At 41.5% G+C, this 22,437-nt stretch overlaps 1 protein-coding gene across 2 annotated transcripts in view; it reads left to right on the top strand.

Annotated features, from left to right (window-relative positions):
* Positions 1-22,437, top strand: part of FBN2 (fibrillin 2) — a 203,465-nt gene that overhangs the window by 141,636 nt on the left and 39,392 nt on the right. For both annotated transcript variants that reach the window (XM_048503187.1, XM_048503188.1), the window contains 11 exons: positions 948-1,073; positions 3,518-3,643; positions 4,936-5,058; positions 10,073-10,195; positions 11,696-11,821; positions 14,286-14,408; positions 16,237-16,359; positions 17,466-17,627; positions 19,652-19,720; positions 21,255-21,380; positions 21,960-22,085. In XM_048503187.1, coding sequence (XP_048359144.1) covers positions 948-1,073; positions 3,518-3,643; positions 4,936-5,058; positions 10,073-10,195; positions 11,696-11,821; positions 14,286-14,408; positions 16,237-16,359; positions 17,466-17,627; positions 19,652-19,720; positions 21,255-21,380; positions 21,960-22,085 — 1,353 coding nt within the window. The remainder of the gene's footprint in view (positions 1-947; positions 1,074-3,517; positions 3,644-4,935; positions 5,059-10,072; positions 10,196-11,695; positions 11,822-14,285; positions 14,409-16,236; positions 16,360-17,465; positions 17,628-19,651; positions 19,721-21,254; positions 21,381-21,959; positions 22,086-22,437) is intronic.

Below are 22,437 nucleotides of genomic sequence, written 5' to 3'. Positions count from 1 at the left end.
CTGTATCTTGGCATTTCCTTGGGGAAAACAATCATATCAAACTATTTATATTTACTTCCTGATCCCAAACTGTGATGTGCAATCTCCTTGACAAGATGTAACGTCATGCCATCTTCTCTGAGATCTGGTAGGGAGATGAAAATCCCATGCCATGAAAGGCTTTGCATTTGTAACATAATTTGTGAAGAGTCAGTTCATCATATCCTGGACCATTGTCCTTTATATAATGCAGCTAGGAGGAAGTTCCTGACTCCCCTGTTGATTGACAACAGCATCCTCACAGACCAACAGAAAACCCTCTTCCTTCTTGAAAATGGCTCAAGAGAAGTCTTAGAGTTGACTGCTGGGTTCCTCTGTATTGTAATTGCATGATGCTCTTAATGTAATTTTTGAAACATTTTATTCAGTTTTTAAATCATCGTTTTAGAGGATTTTAAAAAATATAGATCCCTATTTTGTTATATGGGGTTGTTTTTTTTACAAATTTCTATTTTTAAAAGTATGTATTATTGTTGCTATCTGAATGCCATTAAAAGATCAGTTCATTCATTCATGTAAAGGATAATAACTATACAAGGATAGAGGCACAAGTCTGTCCATAAATTGTAGGAATCTATTTGGTTTTTTAAAAAAAAAACAGGATTTACAAATGAGGGTAGCTGAATCCTTCCTCTTTCTCTCAAATTACCTCATTTGGTCTCTCTTTTATTTTTAAAAGCCATTTCCTGTAGCTTCTTTGTGGCTATGGAAAACCTGATTGTGGTTTGGGGGAACCAGGTGATTGTCTAGCTTGGACCTAAGATGATATAGACACAGTACAAGACACTGTAGCTAATGTGATACACTGGATCCTGATGAAAATCAAATCCGATAACAAAAGTAAGCATGACAGTGCTCTACAAATATTTGCTTATTAGACATTATGCAGTGATGTACATTTATTCCAGATATCGATGAATGTGAAAACAACCCAGATATCTGTGATGGTGGGCAGTGCACCAACATTCCAGGAGAATATCGCTGTCTTTGTTATGATGGATTCATGGCTTCTATGGACATGAAAATATGCATTGGTAAGTAATGTAGATGTAGATTTGAGAAGCCAAATTAATACATAAATCTGTCCTTACATTGCAGTCCACGGGGGGGGCAGTGGGGGGAGTTTTGTGGCAGCCAAGGTCAGCACGGCCACAGTGTGACTGCTCCACCTCCTATGGGGTGTCAGGCAGCATGGGGAGCAATGAAACTGGCAAGTTCCCCCAGCTGATCTGAAAATCCCTTGTGCGTATGTGTTGATGAGCGGCCAGCCAAGTGCCACCTCAGACATATTGACCATAGGGGGATGAATGAAGCAGAGTTGGTTAAAATTAAATCTAGTGAAGATGAAGGTCCTTTCAGAGGCATATCTGCCCGAGGGACATGGGGTATCACATGTCCCCAGGTACACACCATCTAATCATGGGGGCGGTGTGTGTGTGTGTGCTGGGCCCAGGTCGCATTTGCCGGCTTTGGGCGGTAGACCTGGGCACCTTGCTGGCAGGGGGTGGTAGATCTGCGTACCTTGCCAACTGCGGGCAGTAGACCTGAGAGCCTTGCCAACTCTGGTAGACCTGGGCGCTGGCGCCAGCTCCAGGCAACAGACCTGGGCGCTGTGGGAAGGGGCAGAACATTCAGATTTTGCCCCCAGGCTCCATTTTCCCTCTGGGTCCTATGACTGGGTTGGGGAGAAGAAGTAGGGTGATGCCAGCTTCCAGCCCTCAATGGGTTGCAACTGATACCTAAGCCTTCCATCTGGAATCTGGGCATAACCCTGGATCCCTCCTTCTCTATGGAGATCCATGTCATAAATGTGTCTAAACTGGCATTTTTCCATTTACACCAGGGCCTGTTCCTCACAGGCCCCCGCAACGGCTTCACACTGGCATATATGATGCTTGTGTGGCCCCAGGGCCATTCATACACTGAGGTGTGAGCGGCCCCAGAGTAGCCATGGCCTGCGGAGGCTCCTCCACTCAGAGGCAGCTCTGTTTTGTTTCCCCACACTTCCCTTCTCTTCCTGTGGAGCTCTGCAGGGACAAGGAGACACACCCACACTGCCCTTGGTTGAAGGGCAGCATGGGCGTGTCTTCTTGTCCCTGTGTCCCTGTGGAGTTCCAGAGGGAGAGAAGGTAAGTGTGGGGAAAGCAGGAAGTGCCTAAAAGCAGTGCCTCCAACTTGGTGCTGTTTGCACCATTGACTCACTCATGTTGGAAACAGTTCTAAGGCTGTGGCAATAGAAAGAACAGTATAAACATTGAATTTATCATCATCATCATCCACTACCTCCTGCCGGCACATTTGCCTCTTGCGCCAGTGTGAGGGGCACTCATGTTGGCATGCCCTCCTGCCACTTTCATGATACTTCCAGCTACCCCCCCCACCCCCCCCCCCACCCCGTGGATTGTACTATTAATGTATCTAATCTGTAATTAAAATGTTCAAACATAGATAAATCCCTAAGGTATCAGCATGTAAATATGAGAATTATTTTGATGCTGTTTTTCAAATTGTCATAAAGTAATTTGATTGAATGTTAAAACCTTTTAAAAGTTCCTTAAACTTCATTGGAGGATTTCCAATGTTTCAAATGCTGTTTGTTGTTGCTGAGGAAAGATAATTGCTTATAGAGGATTGTGAAGAAAAAGAGTCAGTGGCCTGTCTAGTATGTTCATTCCACTTGATTTTGTGCAATACAGAGTGAGCATAACTAGTCACAGCTTTTGATAGATATAAGGTCAAATGAACCACGAGGCATATGGTTACTCTAAACTTGAGGAGAAATTTTTAAAGACTGAATAATATCTAGGTAAGGCTGGGAAACTAGAACATAATCTAGGACACTATTGCTACAAGGCGATATATGTGTGTAGTCACCCGAAGATACCTGAAGATATAAACTGGGCCAAGCCACTTAAAATACGGTAACTCAATCAGGTTGAAGACAAAATTTAACAAGATTTGCATCTGCAAGGCATTCTATCTACTGGTGTGGATTTTGGGGATTCCCTCCACCTTGCTTTCCAGCTTATTTTCCAGTTTTCTCCCTCCTGCCTCCCTTTCTCTGTTTTAATCAGCCTGGTTTTTATTTCCCTCATATTGTTGGAATAATTTTGATAATTTGATATTTCAAATTTTATTTTTATTTATTTATTTTTGGATTTTGACCCCGCCCATCACCATGGGGCTCAGGGCAGCAATACAACATCATAAAAACACTATTATAATTGAAACCACCATAAATATCCTATAGGCAATTTTGAGGTTGACTGATTAGCAGGCACCTTATCTTGCTGTATATTAATGTGTCATCCTTTTTTTCTTTTGTCTTATGATTTGTTATTGGTGATGTGTTTTATCCTGTTGTAAACTGTTCTGAGCCCTACTTGGCAGGGGAGACTGGACTATAAATAAATTGTTATTACTGTTATTGTTATTCCTGGAAAAATAGTTTGAATTTTCAAATGATATGCATTTACAGATGTGAATGAGTGTGACCTGAATTCAAATATCTGTATGTTTGGAGAGTGTGAGAACACCAAAGGGTCCTTTATTTGCCATTGCCAGCTGGGCTATTCTGTCAAGAAGGGAACCACAGGATGTACAGGTATGTTGTACTTTGATCAGATGTACCTTTTAATTTAATCCAAGTTGCTTTCTAAAAACTAGTATTTGTTATTGTGGACCAGTTTTGCATATCAGCTTTATAGACACAGAGTCGTTAATGGACTTGAGTCTTTGTCCAGCTCACAAAACACCATATATAGCAATTCCTGGTTTTATGGCGTTAGTGTCCAGTTAGTTGGTAAGCTAGATTTGAGTCCAGTAAAACCTGACAGAGATGTTCAAAAAACTTGTTGGTCTATAATATGCTACTGGAATTGATTCTAGCTGTTCTTTTCATAACAGCTTTTCCAAATGTTGAGGTCCACAATGTAAAATAAAATATACCTGGAAGAGACCTCAAGGACCATCTAGTCCTATCACTTACATAATGCAGGAAATTTACAACTTCCTCCCCACCACACCTCTCCAATGGCCCCTGCTTTATCCCTAGAGGTAGGCAAAAACCTCCAGGATCCCTGGCCAATTTGGCCTGGGGAAAAATTCCTTCCTGACCCCAAAGTAATGATTGGCATTACCCTGGGCATGTAGGAGAGACCGCTAAGAGGTGAGTATTGACTCATCCTTTCCTGCCTTCCCTCTCATGATCTTCTTAAGTTCACTGTGTGTAACTGACTTCCCTCTGTGATACACCTCTGAAGATGTTAGCCACAGATGCAGGTGAAACGTTAGGAACAAGTACCACCAGACCACGGCCACACAGCCCGGAAAACCCACCAGAACCAGTTGAATCCAGCCGTGAAAGCCTTCGACATATTATGACTATTTAACTTATGAATTCACTGCAGGCATTATAAAGTACGTCAAGAGTTAGCTGTCCATATAGTGTCTCACCTTGTGGTGAGAAAACTTTTATATCATCTTTCAACTTATAGGGAATTTGACATTGCAGGATTTTTTCCATACCATTTTTATAAATATAAAATAGCATTAAATCATGCTACTCAATATGTAAGATAAACATAATTATCAGTGATTCTGATTTTAGTGTGGTGTAGCAGTTAAGACCAGCAGACTTTAACCCAGAGAGCCAGGTTTGATTCCATAGTCTTCCACATGAGTATCAAACTCTAATCTGATGAGCCTTGTTTGTTTCCCTGCTTCTACAAATGAAGCCTGTAAGATGACCTGGGACTAGTCATGGTTTTCTCAAAACGTTCTCAGCCCCACCTGCCTTGTAAGGTACCTGTACTGAGGAGGGGAAGGGAACGTGATTGTAAACTGGTTTGGGACAAAGTCGAAATAAGTATAAAAACCAACTCTCTTTATTTTTAGATGTGGATGAATGTGAGATTGGTGCCCATAATTGTGACCTTCATGCTTCATGTGTCAATGTCCCTGGAAGCTTCAGGTGTAGCTGTAAAGAAGGATGGATTGGAAATGGAATTAAGTGTATTGGTGAGTACAAATTGATGGTTCAATTCACCAAGTGATGAACTTGAGTTAATTGGTTATTAATGAGCAGTTTAGTTGTTTGTGTTGCAGCTGGAGCCAGAAATGGATTCTCAGCCCTTTGGAATTGTCATTCCATCTGGTACAGGAGGCAGGGCCAGCTTGCTGATTAACTTTTCAGCAGAAGAGGGCTTCCCTTTGTCCCAGCTAGGTCCCATCTAGAGAGTGGGATTCAGGGCTTTCATATAGCTTTCTGGTGTTTATTCATGTGACTTTCTTCTTCTCTTCTTTGCGCAACATTGCTTAAGTAGGGATAGGATACTACATGGGTGATAAAAATCTTCTTGAAATGTCGGTCCTGGCACGTAGAATTCACAAGAATACTACCAGGCATGCTGAACTCTTCAAATTTGTCCTTCCGTGCCTACTTCTAGCCAGGCAGGTGGGAATGACACAAACATCACAATTCAAAGTGGGGGAGGGCTGGCAGAATGGCAGCCAGGAATGGCACCACAGCAGCACAACCATGCTTTTAACAGTGGGGTTTTAGGCAGCATGGTGAGGACTCGGGGAGAGAAACCCCTGGTTGTCTGAAAAATCCCATAGGGAAGACTGACTCGCACCAGTAAGTCAACTGGCGTAAGTCAGTTGCCAGCACAGCCTCTGCACCTAAGAACATCCCATGAATGCAGGCGCAGCCTCCTGAAGGGCAGGAATGATGACGTGGATCACAACTTCCTGCCTGGTTCCTGCACTGCAGTGCCCTGCCGCTGGAGTAAGTCTCTTTGCATGAGTGTCCATGCCACTTTGCACAGCACTGGTGACCCAGGCCCCATCACAATCCTTCTACTGCTTCCATGCAGTTTTAGCCACCACCACCCCTTTGGTTTGCACTTCAAATGGGTCTAACTGTTCGGTGCTGATGTCAGGTTGCCATGTGTGCTGCCACAGCATAAGCTGGCACTGTATTCTTCCATTCCCATGGTTTGGTTCAGTGGGGAACAAGAATAAGAGAAGCCCTTGTCCATCTCCTCTTCCCCCAACCATGTATTTCCCTCTGGGCTGGGCTGAATAGAAATTAGGGTATATATTAAGGTCTATTTCATTTCAATATCCATTTGTTGCTTTGTGAACATTTCCATTCTCCCCTTATAAATGGGAGGAATTCTAGTTGAATAACACTTTTGGGCCTAACAGAAATGAAAGTTTTAAAAATAACTTTACTGATAATGCAAATTTAGAAAACATTTGTAGGAATTACATAATATTGATCCACATAGCAACCCCTGAAGTCACAGGGGCAGACATCTGTTTTTTGTTTCATCCTTAACCCTCAGATAAATTCTGGATCCATAAATCCATTTAAGCAGCACCAAATCTCTAAGGCTGCTTATAGAAATATATTATTTTAGTGATGAACTCGTTTAGGAAGCAAACAATCTTTTCTTAGGAGAAATGCCTGAATTGTCATACTTCAAACTTGATCCCCCACTTTCTACTGGAACAGGAGGGCAGGTGACTATTAGGACAAGATACCATCCTGAACTGCTTTATATTAGAAATAATGTATTTATTTACTTATGAAGCTTTTTATGAAATATGAATATGAAAAACAATTTGGAATCAAATTATAACACCATCCAAACTAAAATTCTATCAAGAACAATACTCATCATCCAGAAAAGAGCCATTCACTGAAAAGCTATCCTGGAAAATTCCACATTTTACTTTATGAAAGTGCAACATGTTTCAGGAGGCAAATCCATAGAGAGCAATAATAGAAATAGCTCTGAAATGAGTCTCAGTGGAGGCTGATCTAACATCTTCAGAAGGGCATTGTGGACCTAGCTCAATGGAGCATAACTGCCACAGTCCTGCATATTTAGACATGCAATCCTGCAGAAAGGCTGAGAACAGTAGGCTTTTCTACCTGCTTAACTTCCAACATTGATCTACAAGCACTAGAATTGGTTTAGGCCAGTGGTTCTCAACCTTCCTAATGCCGTGACCCTTTAATACAGTTCCTCATGTTGTGGTGACCCCCAACCCTAACATTTATCCATTTTACATATGGAGAACACTGATGCAGAGAGTCTTAGGCGACCCCTGTGAGAGGGTCATTCGACCCCCAAAGGGGTCCCGACCCCCAGGTTGAGAACCACTAGTTTAGGCACAGTTATGCCCCTTACTGCTCTCCCTCTGTATTTTCACAGTTGTAAAATCAAATTATTTTCTTCATATGCCTTATATTGTTAGCATTATCAAAGGAGGGCACTGTCATCTTTAGTGACATCATCACTGGTGTCACAGCAACCCCCCTTGTAGTTTGAGCATATTTATATAAATATAACTATATCACGGATGCACTTTTTAAAAAATGTACTAAAATATCACTGTGCAGCTATAATGATAGGTCTAGCAGGTTCTCTGAATTCCCAACTTTCATTTTTTTAAGTCTCTACCCCTTCCCTTGCAGAGATATACCTTTTTCTTTATATCTCTGGGAGTGAAGAATATAGACTTACTTTTAACATAAAATAAAACTGGGAATTCAAACAACCTGCTTGACTGACCATTGCAGCAGTATATCCATGCATCAATATTTTAGTGCCATTTAAAACAAAACATAACAAATTAAACCACCTGTCCTGTATTGTGCAAGCAGGGCTAGTCAGGGCTCCTCAGCTGGTAGTTCTCTAAAGCTTGGATAGCAATGCTTGAGCTAAACAGGATCTGGAAGCAAGCAGCTGAAACAGGGATATGGACTTATGCCTTGTGGATTGCTTGATCCAGCAAGCTTCTTCTCCCAGCTCAAGACTTAAATAGACTGAGAGGGCAGTACTTCAACCTGCCCTGGAAGCAGCATTTTAGGCTCATCTAATCATGCTTAACTGGGGCCAGAATCCTGCAAAGTATTATATCTATCATCCTCTGGCCTATGAGGTGGAGCAGGGGTTGCCATCCTAGCATTGAGTCTTCATGGGGGTATCTCAGTACAAGCCTTTTGCCTCTGCTGTTCATTCTGGGTGGAGGCAGATTCTGGTGGACTTGGGGACCAATAAATCATAGCAGTATGGGGTGAGAATCAAGCCCCAAAAATGTGGGAAAGCTCTAAATCCCCCTTGCCTGCTCCCTCATTGACCATTGGTCCTTGTGTAGGGAACAAAGAGGTGTGAGTGATTTGACAAAAGAAAGACAAAACTAGTGGAAGGAGAAAAGAGAACTTTGCATACTCCCACATTTCATTTCTAGAGAAAATGAGGTGAGAAGTCTGCATTTCATTCAGTAGGAGGTGCTATCCTTTATGTCAGGGACGTAGGTATAGATTTTTTATGGGGGGGCTCAGGGGGCACGCCCCACCCATGCTTGGGGGTGTGGCCACACCTCCCCAAGCCCCGCCCCCAAGCCTCAGTTCTCTCAGGCCAGGGGGGGTCAGACTCCCCTCCCCCACCGCCCACCGGCTGGGCTCCCGGCCAGCAGTCCCTTCTGTCCTCCACTCTGGGCAGAGGCGTAGTTAGGAGAAATGGTGCCCGGTGCAAAATCTAAGTTTTGCACACACACACCCCAATGGGCAGCCGCTGTGATGCTGGAATCCACCCCCAAACAGCATCACTTTCAATGGTGTTTAAACTAGGGAGCCCAGATTCTTCTTTTAAATTCACCTTAAAGGGGAAATCTGGGGTCCCCAGTTAAAACAACATTGAAAGTGATGCTGTTTTGGGGTGGATTCTCCCCCACCCTGAAACAGCATCACTTTCAATGTTTAAACTGGGGACTTCAGATTCTCCCTTTAAATTTGGAGGGTGCCTGCTGTCAGGGGTGCAATTGTTTAGCTAGCAGCACCAAAATTTCAGGGTATCTTTAGAAGACCCTTCTGCTTATACCACCCAGGTTTGGTGAAGTTTGGTTCATGGGGTCCAAAGTTATGGACCCTCAAATGTGTAGCCCTCATCTCCTACTAGCTCCCATTGGAAACAATGGGGGATGAAGGCACCCCCTTTGGGAGTCCATAGCTTTTGATCTCCTGAACCAAACTTCACAAAACCTGGGTGGTATCAGTAGGAGACTCTTCTGATGATACCACCCAGGTTTGGAGTAGTTTGGTTCATGGGAGCCAAAGGTATGGATGCTCAAATGTGTAGTCCCCATCTCCTATTAGCTCCCATTGGAAACAATGGGGCATGGGGGCACCCCCTTTGGGAGTCCATAACTTTGGACCCCCTGAACCAAAACTCACTAAACGTGGGTGATATCATCAGGAGAGTCTCCCAACAAACCCCTGAAATTTTGGTGCTGCTAGCCTAAAACCAGCGCCCCCTGCAGGTCACAAATTGAAAAATACAAAAAACTCACAAACGGGGGGTGGAGTTTTGGACATGTAATGGGGGGGTTTGAACCCAAGAACCCCCCCCTTACCTACATCCTTGCTTTATATAGTAACTACACTTGGACATTGGGAAGGGGTGGTAGAAAATGATGCTGTTCAGTTTACAAAGCAGTTTACAGACCAAACTTCTGTGAGAAAATGAAGTTGGTATTATGGCAAGATTTAAAATCTTGAAACTGAGGCCTGGGTAGGGTTCCTCTTTGGGATACCAAAGTGATATGTAATGCAAGATGGAACTTGTGACATGTTATGCCGAAGGTAAGCTGTTGTTCCAGGAGACTCGAGAAGTAATACAACTCTAACAAAGCTGTGTGCTGCATGAAATAAAAAATTCAATTAGTGTAGAGGTGTTTTGTTATCTGAACAAAATAATGTGTGATATAATTAAAAACCTGTAAGATGAATTTGTTATACAACATTTACTCTATATTGCTAAAGTATTTCTGTGCCCATTAATACTAAACATAAAGATATTCTGAAGACTGAGAACTCAGTTGTTTAAAAGACTTCTGATGCAAACCAAATACTCTTAGTAACATCTAACGAAGATACTTGTGTATGTGTCGACAGCACCTTCTGTGGCATGTGTGAGATTTTGCTCAGCTCCTTTCTAATCACTTTGTTCTTTGCCAGATCTTGATGAATGTTCCAATGGAACACACCAGTGTAGTGTGAATGCTCTGTGCACAAATGCTCCTGGATCTTATCACTGTATGTGTGCAGAAGGATTTACTGGAGATGGATTTACTTGTTCTGGTATGACATTTTAAATACTTTTCCTGTAGAAATTGTATGCCATCTGCTTATATCCTTAGGAAGCAAAATTCTGAGAAATAGAAATAATACAAGAATTCCTCTCAAATATAAGCTAGTCTTTTTTCACAAACTCCACAAACCCATTAGTAGAAATACCTTATTATTTTGGTTCTCACACTTTGTGCCTTGCAATCCAGAAAATGTTTCTTCCCAGCATAGTTTTTATTTTCTTAGCCAGTCTGCACACTTCTGCTTTCAGTCAGGTATCAGTTGAACTCCACAACTTGAATCAGGATGTGGATCAGAAAACCAACCTATTTCTCAGTTCAGAAACAAAGTTTTCTTTTTCTAATCCAAATTTCAAAAGTGGGAACCCCCATTCTACTTTCTCATGACATCTGCTCTTCACCCCACCCTAGGAACATCTAATCCCTCCATCCAAGTTCTACAGAATGACTACACTCAGACCTTGCCTAAAAGCAGCCAGGAGGCTTCTCTGCAAAACCTGTGCTGTTTTGTTGAGCCTGGAATGCTTAAATTACAGTTTCGACCCCAGTCCCTGAGCATTGCCCTACACCTCCTATGTTCCAGGGCACCTTCTACTTGGAACGTTGTCATGCCAGTGCTCTTTGGCAGTCCTGTGAAAAGAGCCCTGGGACATATAGTTTCTGGCATCATCAACTGTTCACTTGTATAGCTAAAAATAATGTATCCTAATCTTTCTTTCTGATTTACACATGCCTAGAAGTTTGACTTTCCATCATAGAGAAGCCATTCTTGGAGACATGTCATTCAGTTCACAATCCAACAAAGCATTATGAACTGTTAATATTGCAAGCAAGGTTTGATAGTGTCACTATTCAACCTCTCCTAGTTTTATTTCTCCAAAGAAAATGTAATCTTGGCAGTACTGCTACTTGAAAAATTGGTGTTACTTGCTAACATGCTATACTTCTTATAAAACTGGCATTGTTATCAAATTTCAAATATTCACATTTAAAATTTTAAGTATACTGGTATATGCTCATTTCAATAGACTGAAACAAGAGAGTGACAGATATCATCACTAAAATGAGAATTCCCACAGTTTTCTGACTTCTAATGCTTTTGGGTATTGGATATATTTCTTGAAAGATCTGAATGACTTCTGAGTGCCTTAATATCATCCCTACTCACAAACTTGCAGGTGTGAAAATAGCATATATTCTACAAAAGATAAAGTAAGCATTTCCACTAAGAAGCTTGAAATAGTAGAGTAAAAATTTTAAATAAAGGATATTATTTTCAGTCATTTTACTTACCTTGTTTTCTTGCTTTGTTTACAATCCATCTTCAGACTTAGCCAAACTACACAATTTTGCCTTATGGCTTTATGTTAGCCAAAAAATGTAAAATGTAATAAATTTAAAAACAAAATTTGAGCAAACATAATTGACCTTCAGCAAAATGAAAAATCCTGAAGTTTTACATTTTAATGACAGCAGTAATGATTTCCAACAGATATTGATGAATGTGCAGAAAATATTAATTTGTGTGAGAATGGACAATGCCTGAATATTCCCAATGGATACCGTTGTGAGTGTGAGATGGGCTTCACTCCAGCTTCAGACAGTAGGTCTTGCCAAGGTAAGTCACTACTATTCCAACTTTATTTTATCAATTTAGAGTGGATGGCAGGAGAGAAATCGCAAGAAATACTGGGAAGAATTACAATTTTCTCCCCAACCATGAATTCCTTTGCAGGGCCAACTATGATAAAGTTGCTCTTAATTTTTAAAAACTTGATTTGATTCTCTTTACTTGTTCCTAGATTCTTCTATTTAGCTCATAATTTATCTGCTACACTTCTTTCCCTGTTTTACTCTTCTCTGTCTTCCTGGGATAGAGTTTCAGAAAATTACATCTTGTTTCCAAAAGAGATATGTTGCTTCCTAAAGCCTCATGGCTTCTCTGAGCCACTCAACCTTTTCTAGCCATTGTAAGTATCATAATGGTTGTGATAATGATTTTGTTTCACAAATTTAAGCAAAAAATATGAACTTGGTAGGGGTCATTAAAACATATTTTTACAATAGTCTTCAAAGTACATTAGTTATTAATTCACATTAAGTTTCAACATTTACACATTTTTGAAGCTCCAAATGTGTGACACATCTGCAAGTTAGATTTCTTTGAGTGTTTCAGTTTCAAGGATATGCATGAATAGGAAGGGAAAGACAAAAAAAACCCCTGCCAAATTACTGTTACTTGACATCTCTGTCCATTTAAATTTTAAACAGACTAGTCCCAGTAACATATTATGGTCAGGCCATATCTACGGTCACAAAAAAAAAAATAGGGCCATTTATTTCTTGTGGATATGGCCTCACCACTCTACAGCCTGTAGGAAATAATGCACCCATTTGTAGCAATGCAAGGCAGATCTGGTAACATCTATCTCCTGTTATTGGAAGGGACTTTTATGAATATCATCAGAAAGTGGCAGGTGATTGTCTGGTTTGGGAAGAGAGGCTTTGCACTCCTGTGAGCCTTCACTGCCTCACCCAGTTCGCTGGTGGGCTCTTGAACTTCCAGGAGGCTTGACTGTTCATCTAAGTCTCTAGGACAGTGGTTCTCAACCTTCCTAATGCTGCAACCCTTTAATACAGTTCCTCTTGTTGTGGTGACCCCCAACCCTAACATTTATCCATTTTACATATGGAGAACACTGATGCAGAGAGTCTTAGGCGACCCCTGTGAAAGGGTAGTTCGACCCCCAGGTTGAGAACCACTGCTCCAGGAAGAGCTGAAGTCTACCTGCCAGTTCAGTGGAACAGCAAAGCCTTGTGAGATGCAAAAGTCTACTTGCCAAATCAGATGATCATCTGCCATTTTGCAATATTGCCAGGCAAGGCGCCTTCCCTCCAATTATCACCTGTTAGGCAATTAACAGCTGATAATACAGTGAACAGAGAGTATGTTCACTTGCCACAGGCAGCACATGGGAAATAATGGCTTCTCATAGCAAATGATGGCCTTTCTATAGCTCATAGGAAATAAATAATACTTTCAATGGCTGACAGACTTGGCATCTGTCCACCCTACTGTCTGCTATTAGTTGGAATGAGTAGACTGCTCTGCATCTGGCAGGCAGGTAGCAAAAGTCAATGCAAGTGGGCAGATAATAGTCAGAGTGGGCTAGAGGCAAACAGCAGTCCAGTCAGGGCAGGCACAGGCATCAAGCAGGCAGGAGTCAAGGCACAGTAAACTTTATGAGAGCTGCTGAAATAGCAAAGCTTCCAAATTTCTGCAGGATCATATAAGAGTCTGTTATACTAGGTAAGTTGTCTCCATTTTAATTATGGGTATTATCTGTGGAGACAGAGCAGGAGGGTGTAACTGTGATCAATAACCTGTCTATACCAGGATAATCCTGGATAAAAACTCTCAAATGAGCAGGCTGCTGTACAAACAACAAATTGTGTTTTATTAATAACAATTATTGAAAACAAGAAATATAAAGGCAATGAGCACCCACATGCAAAGCATGCAAGAGCTGACTAAGAGAAAAAGTGTGAAAGTTTCATAGGGTTTCAGGGATGGGTGGAATCCAGACCATGTTGCCAAAGAAGGTTCACAGATCTGCCTGCAGAGTGTTCAGAAGAACCTCTGCCTTAGAGATTTCAGGGTCTGAGAGGATTCCTCATCATCCAAAGAGTCTGCCCCAGTGGAACTGGAATGAGCCATGACAGTCATCGGTTAAGTAGGTCTTTTAATCCCTTTAACATTTAATCAGATGGGCGATGCTGACTAACATTTGTTTGGCAGGGCGAACTTCCTCTTCCTCCCTGCTTCTGCTGCCTTTGGTAGGAGGAATGGGGTGAATTGAAAAATGGTCCCAAATTTTTGACACTCCCCGCCGCCCAAAACATTCCCAAAACAGTAATGACCATCCTGAAACATCAGGATAATGAATAGCATGCCCATCCATATATCTGGATCTGTATTAATGCCAACATTCTTGAAGTGCACACCCCTGTATGTCTTCATGCATAATGAGAATATTTATCATGCTGACATCCTTTAATTAATTATGCTATTGTCTTTTCAGATATTGATGAATGTGTCTTCCAAAATATCTGCGTATTTGGTACTTGCAATAACTTACCAGGAATGTTTCATTGTATTTGTGATGACGGCTATGAACTGGACAGAACTGGAGGAAATTGTACAGGTATATTATGTAATATGTGTATACTTTTTTATGACTTTTGAATCAAATTCTTGTTTCAAGACAGTGGGGGTAGTGTTTAGTTGGTTATGAGAAGTGGCAGGATCACTCAGAAAACATTGTGGCTAAGTGAATATTTGACATATGACTCACAGATTTTTATTATCACAAGAAATGCAGAAGTGGATTTGGAACAATACCTTTGGCACTCCAGATGTTATGGACTACAATTCCCATCAGCCCCTGCCAGCATGGCCAATTGATGGGAATTGATGGGAATTGTAGTCCATAACATCTGAAGTGCCAAAGGTTCGCCACCATGGCTCTAGGACATGGACGTAGGTAAGGGGGGTTCTCGGGTTTGAACCCCCCCATTCATGTCCGAAGCTCCGCCCACCCGTTTGTGGGTTTTTAAAACATTTTAGTGCTTTTTCGGTTTTTGGCCTGCAGGGGGCGCATTGTTTGGGCTAGCAGCACCAAACTTTCAGGGATTGTTTGGGGGATTCTCCTGATGATACTACCTGGGTTTGGTTCAGGGGGTCCAAAGTTATGGACTTCCAAAGGGGGTGCCTCCATCCTCCATTGTTTCCAATGGGAGCTAATAGAAATGGGGGCTACACCTTTGAGGGTCCATAACTTTGGACCCTCTGAACCAAACTTCACCAAACCTGGGATGTACTATCAGGAGAGTCTCTTATTGATACCACCCAGGTTTTGTGAAGTTTGGTCCAGGGAGTCCAAAGCTATGGACTCCCAAAGGGGGTGCCCCCATCCCCCATTGTTTCCAATAGGAGCTAATAGAAGATGAAAGCTACACCTTTGAGGGTCCATAACTTTGGACCCCCTGAACCAAACTTCACCAAACCTGGGTGGTATCATTAGGAGAGACTCCTAAAGATACCCTGAAAGTTTGGTGCTTCTATCTTAATAATGGCACCCCTGACAGCAGGCACCCCCTAAATTTCCCCAGATTCTCCTTTTAAATCCACCCCCTTCGACATGGATTTAAAGGGAGAATCTGAGCTCCTCAGTTTAGAAGAAGAAGAAGAGTTTGGATTCATATCCTCCCTTTCTCTCCTGTAGGAGACTCAAAGGGGCTTACAATCTTTTTGCCCTTGCTCCCTCACAACAAACACCCTGTGAGGTGGGTGGGGCTGAGAGAGCTCCGAAAAGCTGTGAGTAGCCCAAGGTCACCCAGCTGGCGTGTGTGGGAGTGTACAGGCTAATCTGAATTCCCCAGAGAAGCCTCCACAGCTCAAGTGGCAGAGTAGGGAATCAAACCCGGTTCCTCCAGATTAGAATGCACCTGCTCTTAACCACTACACCACATTGAAAGTGATGCTGTTTCAGGGTGAGGATAATCCACCCCAAAACAGCATCACTTTCAATGTTGTTTAACTAGGGACCCTAGATTCTCCCTTTAAGGCAAATTTAAAAGGAGAATTTGGACTCTCTAGTTTAAACACCATTGAAAGTGATGCTGTTTGGGGGTGGATTCCAGCATCACAGTGGCTACCCGGGGGGGGGGCATAAAACTCCATTTTCCCTCTATGCGTCTGCACAGAGGGGAGGGGCAGGGGAGGGCAGGGCAGGGCAGGGCAGGGGAGTCTGCCATCCCTGACCTCGGAAAGCTGCTTTTATAAGCACTAGGCCAGAAGCGGGGCTTGGGGAGGTGTGGCCACGCCCTAGGGGCGGGTGGGGGTGTGCCCCCACCCTTGAACCCCCCCATAAAAATCTATACCTACGTCCCTGCTCTAGGAGATCTATTGTGTTTAACTGAATGAAATTTTTTTAAAGACTCAGTTTCAGTTATCTTTTTTTTTTGCTTTAGACATTGATGAGTGTGCTGATCCTATCAATTGTGTTAATGGTTTTTGTGTGAATACTCCTGGAAGATATGAATGTAACTGCCCTCCAGACTTTCAGCTTAATCCGACTGGAGTTGGTTGTGTTGGTAAGTAAAAGAGCCATTAAGTCAGAGAGTTCTATGATAGGTGGAAAATTATAGAGATTTAACATAAAGCTACCTTATTTCATAACTGAAAACCTGTCAACTTCCCTGTGAGATATGCCCATTTGTAAATAGCAGTAAGGAATTTCCTCATACGAATTGAGGAAAACACAGGCCCTTTCCACACGGGCGATATACATCAGCCCAGGGATGGCAAAAACACCATCCCTGGGCTCTGTTCGCACAGGAGTTGTTGCTGCATCGCCGCCCAGGAGCACCATCTTCCCATCGGCGCGGTGCGAACAGAACCGGTGGGAAGATGCTGCTTTCCCCCTCCCCTCCACTCACCGTCCCATCCAGCGTCGCTCTGGAGGGCTTCAGAGACCTGCCCACTCTGCTTTCCGACCCCTGGAGGTTGGAGGGCAGCATGGGCGTGTCCCTGAAGCCCTCCAGAGCGATGCTGGACGGGACGGTGAGTGGAGGGGGTCTCTGGCTGAGGGGATAGTGTGTGAACGGTCCCAAAGCCTCCACCAGCATAATTCATGCCGGTGGAGGTGTGTTTCCACGTGTGTGCGGAAAGCGCCACAGAGTAGATGTTGATTCCAAAATTATGTCCTAAGGCAAAAGCTAAATGGGTTTAAGATGAAAAGGGGTAAATTGATAGATAACATGATTCTGATACTTCCATAGTATTATGTAGCAGAAAGGACTTTGAGAATACTTACTTGCAGCGTACCTTCTTCTTTGGTTTTGCCAAATAGTGTGCAAAATTCTCTAAATTGACTGGTATTTGGGAAATTGATCAGTTAATAGCCCTATTGTGAGAGAGATAAAAGACAAAATGAACTTTTGTCTGTTTTCTAGTTCTAATATGTTTTTCTATTATCTCCTTTATACAGGTAAATTTTGAGTGCCTTCTATTCCCCATGTATTCATTTTTCTGTTACACAAATCAGTTGTTTAAGAACCTATCAACTAATATAATCTAGATATCGATCAGAAATCATGAATAGGGTTTAATATAAAATGTGTGTTTATGGTATTTATATTGTGCATTATTAATGCCCATGGCTGATAAACTCAGCTATATTTGCATATTTTCTGTATAGATAATCGGGTTGGCAACTGTTATCTGAAATATGGACCAAGAGGGGATGGAAGTTTGTCCTGCAATACTGAAATCGGTGTTGGAGTCAGTCGTTCGTCCTGCTGTTGTTCTCTGGGGAAGGCTTGGGGAAATCCCTGTGAGATATGCCCATCTGTAAATAGCAGTAAGGAATTATTTTCTTTATATCTGTATAGGTCAGGTGGTGCTGAAAAGCTAATAATAGTATTCAAAGAAGAGTAAATCCCATAAAGTCATCGATTTGGTGGTTCTGTATATCATGCATTTTGCTACGGTTCTCAGAACTTAAATAGAATCTTAGAATTTGCAGTCAGTGGTGCCATTTACAAAAGATATTGACTTGATATATGGTATACGATACATGGTTACTCTGTATCATTCCCTTCTGCTATAGAATTCTTTCTCTCTATTCAGAATCACCGGAGAGGTCATTTTCAGAGCCTGACAGAACCCCCAGCTTACACTATCATATCCAAGAGCAGTTCTGTGGCCACAAGCCACTCTAGTGCCACTTTTCTTTGTCTCTCCAGCAACTGGATTGATTTTTGCCAACAGAAGCAACTTGTTTTTCAGAGGAGGAAAAGCTGGAAAAATCACTTTAAAGTTCTTTTTCTGATTCAGGGGTTGGGAATCCAACCCCTGTTTAGCTTAATGAATATCTACACCTTCATGCAGGACAAATGATCAGGATGGCAAAGGCCCTAGATATTGATGTAGCTTCCTGCTATAATTAGTCCAAGGACAAGATAATAAGCATATTGCATCCTGATTCACCTTGTGTATAAAAAGGACAGAACTGGTAGGCCTATCCTTGATCTAAGAAGGTTAACCAAGTTCCTGGTTGTTTCTAAGTTTAGAATTATTCCTTTTCCTGCAGTTATGGAATTGTTTCCAATTGTTTCCAATATTTGGTGTGTTGTTCTAGATCTCAAGGATGTCTACTTCCATATTAAATCCACTCTATTCACTTGAAATTCCTTCAGTTCAGACACTCATTTAGAAATATTTCCATACACCTCATTGCCCTTTGAGTTGACCACAATCTCTAGAGTCTTCACAAAGTAATATGGCTGTGGTGGTGACATATTTTGAAAACACTGGGTTGTTTGATCTTCCCATAACTGGATGATTAGTTGCTCTCAGCCCAGTCCAAGGATATGTTAAACACACACATAAAATTAGTGGTTTCCACATGCCACAGTTTAGGGTTGATTTTAAATTGGGTTGTCTAAGTTGCATTCCTCCAAATAGGTTCAATTGGTTGGGCTGGTCCTACATTCAGTACTGGCAAGGGTTTTCTTGCCTAAGGAAAAAGACAATGTCATTCAAGCCTTGATCAGGTCATTCCAAAAACATAATGGCAATCAGTCAGATCCATTCAGAGACTACTGGGTCTTATGGGTTCTACCACTGCAGTGGTTGCTCAGGCTAGATTGAATGTGCCACACATTGCAGAATTCGTTTTTTAGATACTTCAGTCCAATGGCCCATACTCAAGAACACGATTTTTTTGTCCCTCATCAGGTACAGTTTCACTGTCTTGACGGTTACAAGACTCCAATTTATTTGCTGGTCTTTCATTTGGTATTGGGTATCTGAAACCTCTGTTACTACTGATGCCTCTTTTATGGGTTAGGGAACACACTATTGAGGTGTATCGATACAAGGTTTCTGGAATAAGGAATTTAAATAAGGAATTTAGGAATTTAAAGTACTCGAGGAACTTTAAGGAATTTAAAGTACTCGAGTTATGTCCAGTTAGATTTATAATCCTCATCATAATTTTAATGCCACATTTCTCCATTCACCACTCTGATGATCATGAGGACAGGAATCATTTTGCAGTTCATTGCTTTTAGATGTTTCTATTTTAGATTTTTGAAAATATCAACTATTTCATCTGTGGCTTGTAACTGTCCCCATAGACATTAATTCATGTGCTGCCCTTGGTACTGCTTTCCAGGGAAAGTAAATCTGTGTGAAGGGTTCTGTTTTAGGACCAAAAGTATCAGGGTATGTTCAGTGAAATCTCATGTAATATTCAGATGGTATATTTCATGAACCATAAATAGTAGACCTCTGATGGACTAAACAACTTAATGACAAGGAGAAAACCAAATGAAATTGTTTGCTTGCTTTTGATTGTTAATTGTGCCCTTCTCTGTCTAGGTGAATATAATACTCTCTGTCCAGGAGGTGAAGGATTCAGACCAAATCCCATAACTATTATCTTAGAAGGTAAGTTTATTCTGATCAGTGGTCCATTTAACTTTTGCTAATGGGAAAGCCACGTTCTGTAAAATGTCTGAAAGTTGAAGGTGGCACTACTAAGAATCACTTTCCCTGCATTATCATCACAGGAGAGATAGGGATTGCAGAATTAGATTAGTGTTTTTTATGAGAAAGTTTCACTGAAGAAACTGTGTATGCAGGTCCATCAAAAAGTTGAAATGCATGCCTTTTGTCACTCCTGTTTGATTATTATCATAATTCGAATCATAGAACACTGTGATTCAGTGATTCAGATTTGCATATGGTTTCCCTTCTTTCTTTTTTTGGTTGTTGTCAAGTCACATCTGACTTATGGCAACCTCTTCTGGGGGTTTTAAAGGAAGAGATGTTCATAGGTGGTGTATCATTGCCTGCATCCAGATCACAACTTTGGTATTCCTTGAAGGTTTCTCATCCGAATACTTATCAGGCTCAACCCTGCTTAGCTTCAGAGATTGGACAAGATAAGGTTAGCCTGGGCTACCAGGTCAAGTGTATATGCTCACCTACTTCTTTTTCTGTTAAACTGTGTAAAATTTAACTTTCTGTAAAATTTAACTTCTTTAAGGAGCTGTTTTGGAACTGACACTCATTGCTGCCTAGAAGGAAGTAGACAGAGCTTTAGTGATGTTTTATCAGTTATCTGAAGCTTGTTCATTTTGCTGATCCTTAGGTTATTGTCAGCAACTCCTCCCTGAGAAGCATTGGTTGCTGTGCCCCTACCTAAAATATCCTTGGATTGTTACCAGTGCACTGTCATACTGCAGCTGAGGGCAGGTCCAAATATTGGGTGGGAAGGCACAGCTCTTCTTCAAGCACATGACAAGTATGCCTTCACATCATCCCTGGCAGCTCTTAAGCAGGAGGGCCCCACAGTCCTGCTCAGAATGTTGTGAACAGGGATCATGTACCAGGGACAGGAATCTTGGAGCAGCCTGCAAAAGCCAATATCTTCAGCCATAGAAAAGGGCTGCCCATGTAGAGCAATAATCTAGGGCAAAAATCAGACAAACACATGTACAGAAAGAGTATGTGTGAGAGAGAGACAGGAAACATCTAAATGCACATCCTTAAACAACATATTAAAAATAAAAACTAAAACAAGTTATACCCCATCTAGTAAGATATTTCCTCTTCATCCAGGCTCAGTCTGCCCCCAGATTTTTACAGAACAGGTCTGTTTTGCAGTTCTTCCAGAAAAACCAGGATGGTAGGAGCCCCCTAGAGCTTTCATAGGGCAGCCACAGAAAAATGAACATCAGAGTCGTGGGAGAATATGCCATAGATAGTAGGGGGACTGATCATTGAGAACATTTGATATATTTTATTGCTGAAATCAGAGGCAGTTGAAAATGCTTACCGGTAATTTGGCAGTGACACAATAAGTTTTATAACCAGTTAGAACCAACTAAGCAAACATTGATTTCATTCAATTGAATTGCTATAGCTTTTCATGTAACTTCTGTCAGTTAGAAAACATTGAACTTCTTTTTCTCTGCAGACATTGATGAATGCCAAGAGTTGCCTGGTCTCTGCCAAGGTGGAAACTGTATCAATACTTTTGGCAGCTTTCAGTGTGAATGTCCCCATGGATACTACCTCAGTGAAGAAACTCGTATCTGTGAAGGTACACATTCTTCCATTTCCTGCCTCCTAGCAGGAGATACTTCCTTTCTCAAAACAGTGTTTTGCTCTGCAGACCTTTTTCTTCTCTTCCTGATCAGAATGTTATGCAGACAGTGAACATCAAGGTGTAAATTCTAAGCTATGAGAATTGTACCATATTGGCAAATGAACTATAGAGTGTTGCAGATGAAAAAATCCTGCCTTCCTTACATCCTGTCTGTATACACCTTGTCTTAGAAGCAAGCCTTGCTGATTACAATGGGACCTATTTAAAATAAATGTGTTTAGAAATTTGATCTGAATCAGATATATAAATATAATGAATTAAGACAGATTAAAAAGTTTTCCACTTAATTTATTTTCAACATATAATGAGATTGTCTCATAGTGTGATGCATGAATTTGTGTACTACATTTTAAGAATTACATTAAATTATGCTTAGGAAACCCAGAAGTTTCAGAAGAAATCAACTCTTAAATAGTATTGTTTGCTTCTTTTCTCCAAATGAGAAATTCTGGTGTCGTTCAGTTTTATAGCACTTGCTTTTTGTTCCTAAACCCTTTTGTTTCATCTTTCCAGATATTGATGAGTGTGTTGCACTTCCTGGTGTCTGTGGTCCTGGGACATGCTACAACACCTTAGGGAACTACACCTGTATTTGCCCTCCTGAATACATGCAGGTGAATGGAGGACACAATTGTATGGGTATGTCAGCCTTCACACTTCTTTTATTTGATAAGGAAAATATGGACTTCAGCAAGCCATTTACAGATTCTCAATGGAACAGATTATGCTTATAGTCACTGCCCCTCCCCCAACAAGTGCCTGGGGCAGTTACTGCCACCAGGCTCATAATCAGGCAGCTTTGGCAGCACCATTTTTAATGAGTTGACCAAATATGTCTCTTTCAACTAAACTAATGTTAAATACAAGTAATTATTAAATAAGGTAAATATCGGTTCAAATTGTTTTTGCTGTATTCAGCTTTAGCATATCACAGAACAATCTGAACCAAGATTTAAGCCAAACATACAGTTGAACACATATAGAGATTATG

Source organism: Sphaerodactylus townsendi, linkage group LG07 (assembly GCF_021028975.2).
Source record: "Sphaerodactylus townsendi isolate TG3544 linkage group LG07, MPM_Stown_v2.3, whole genome shotgun sequence".
Lineage (NCBI taxonomy): Eukaryota > Metazoa > Chordata > Lepidosauria > Squamata > Sphaerodactylidae > Sphaerodactylus > Sphaerodactylus townsendi.
This window is presented reverse-complemented; position numbering and strand designations above follow the sequence as displayed.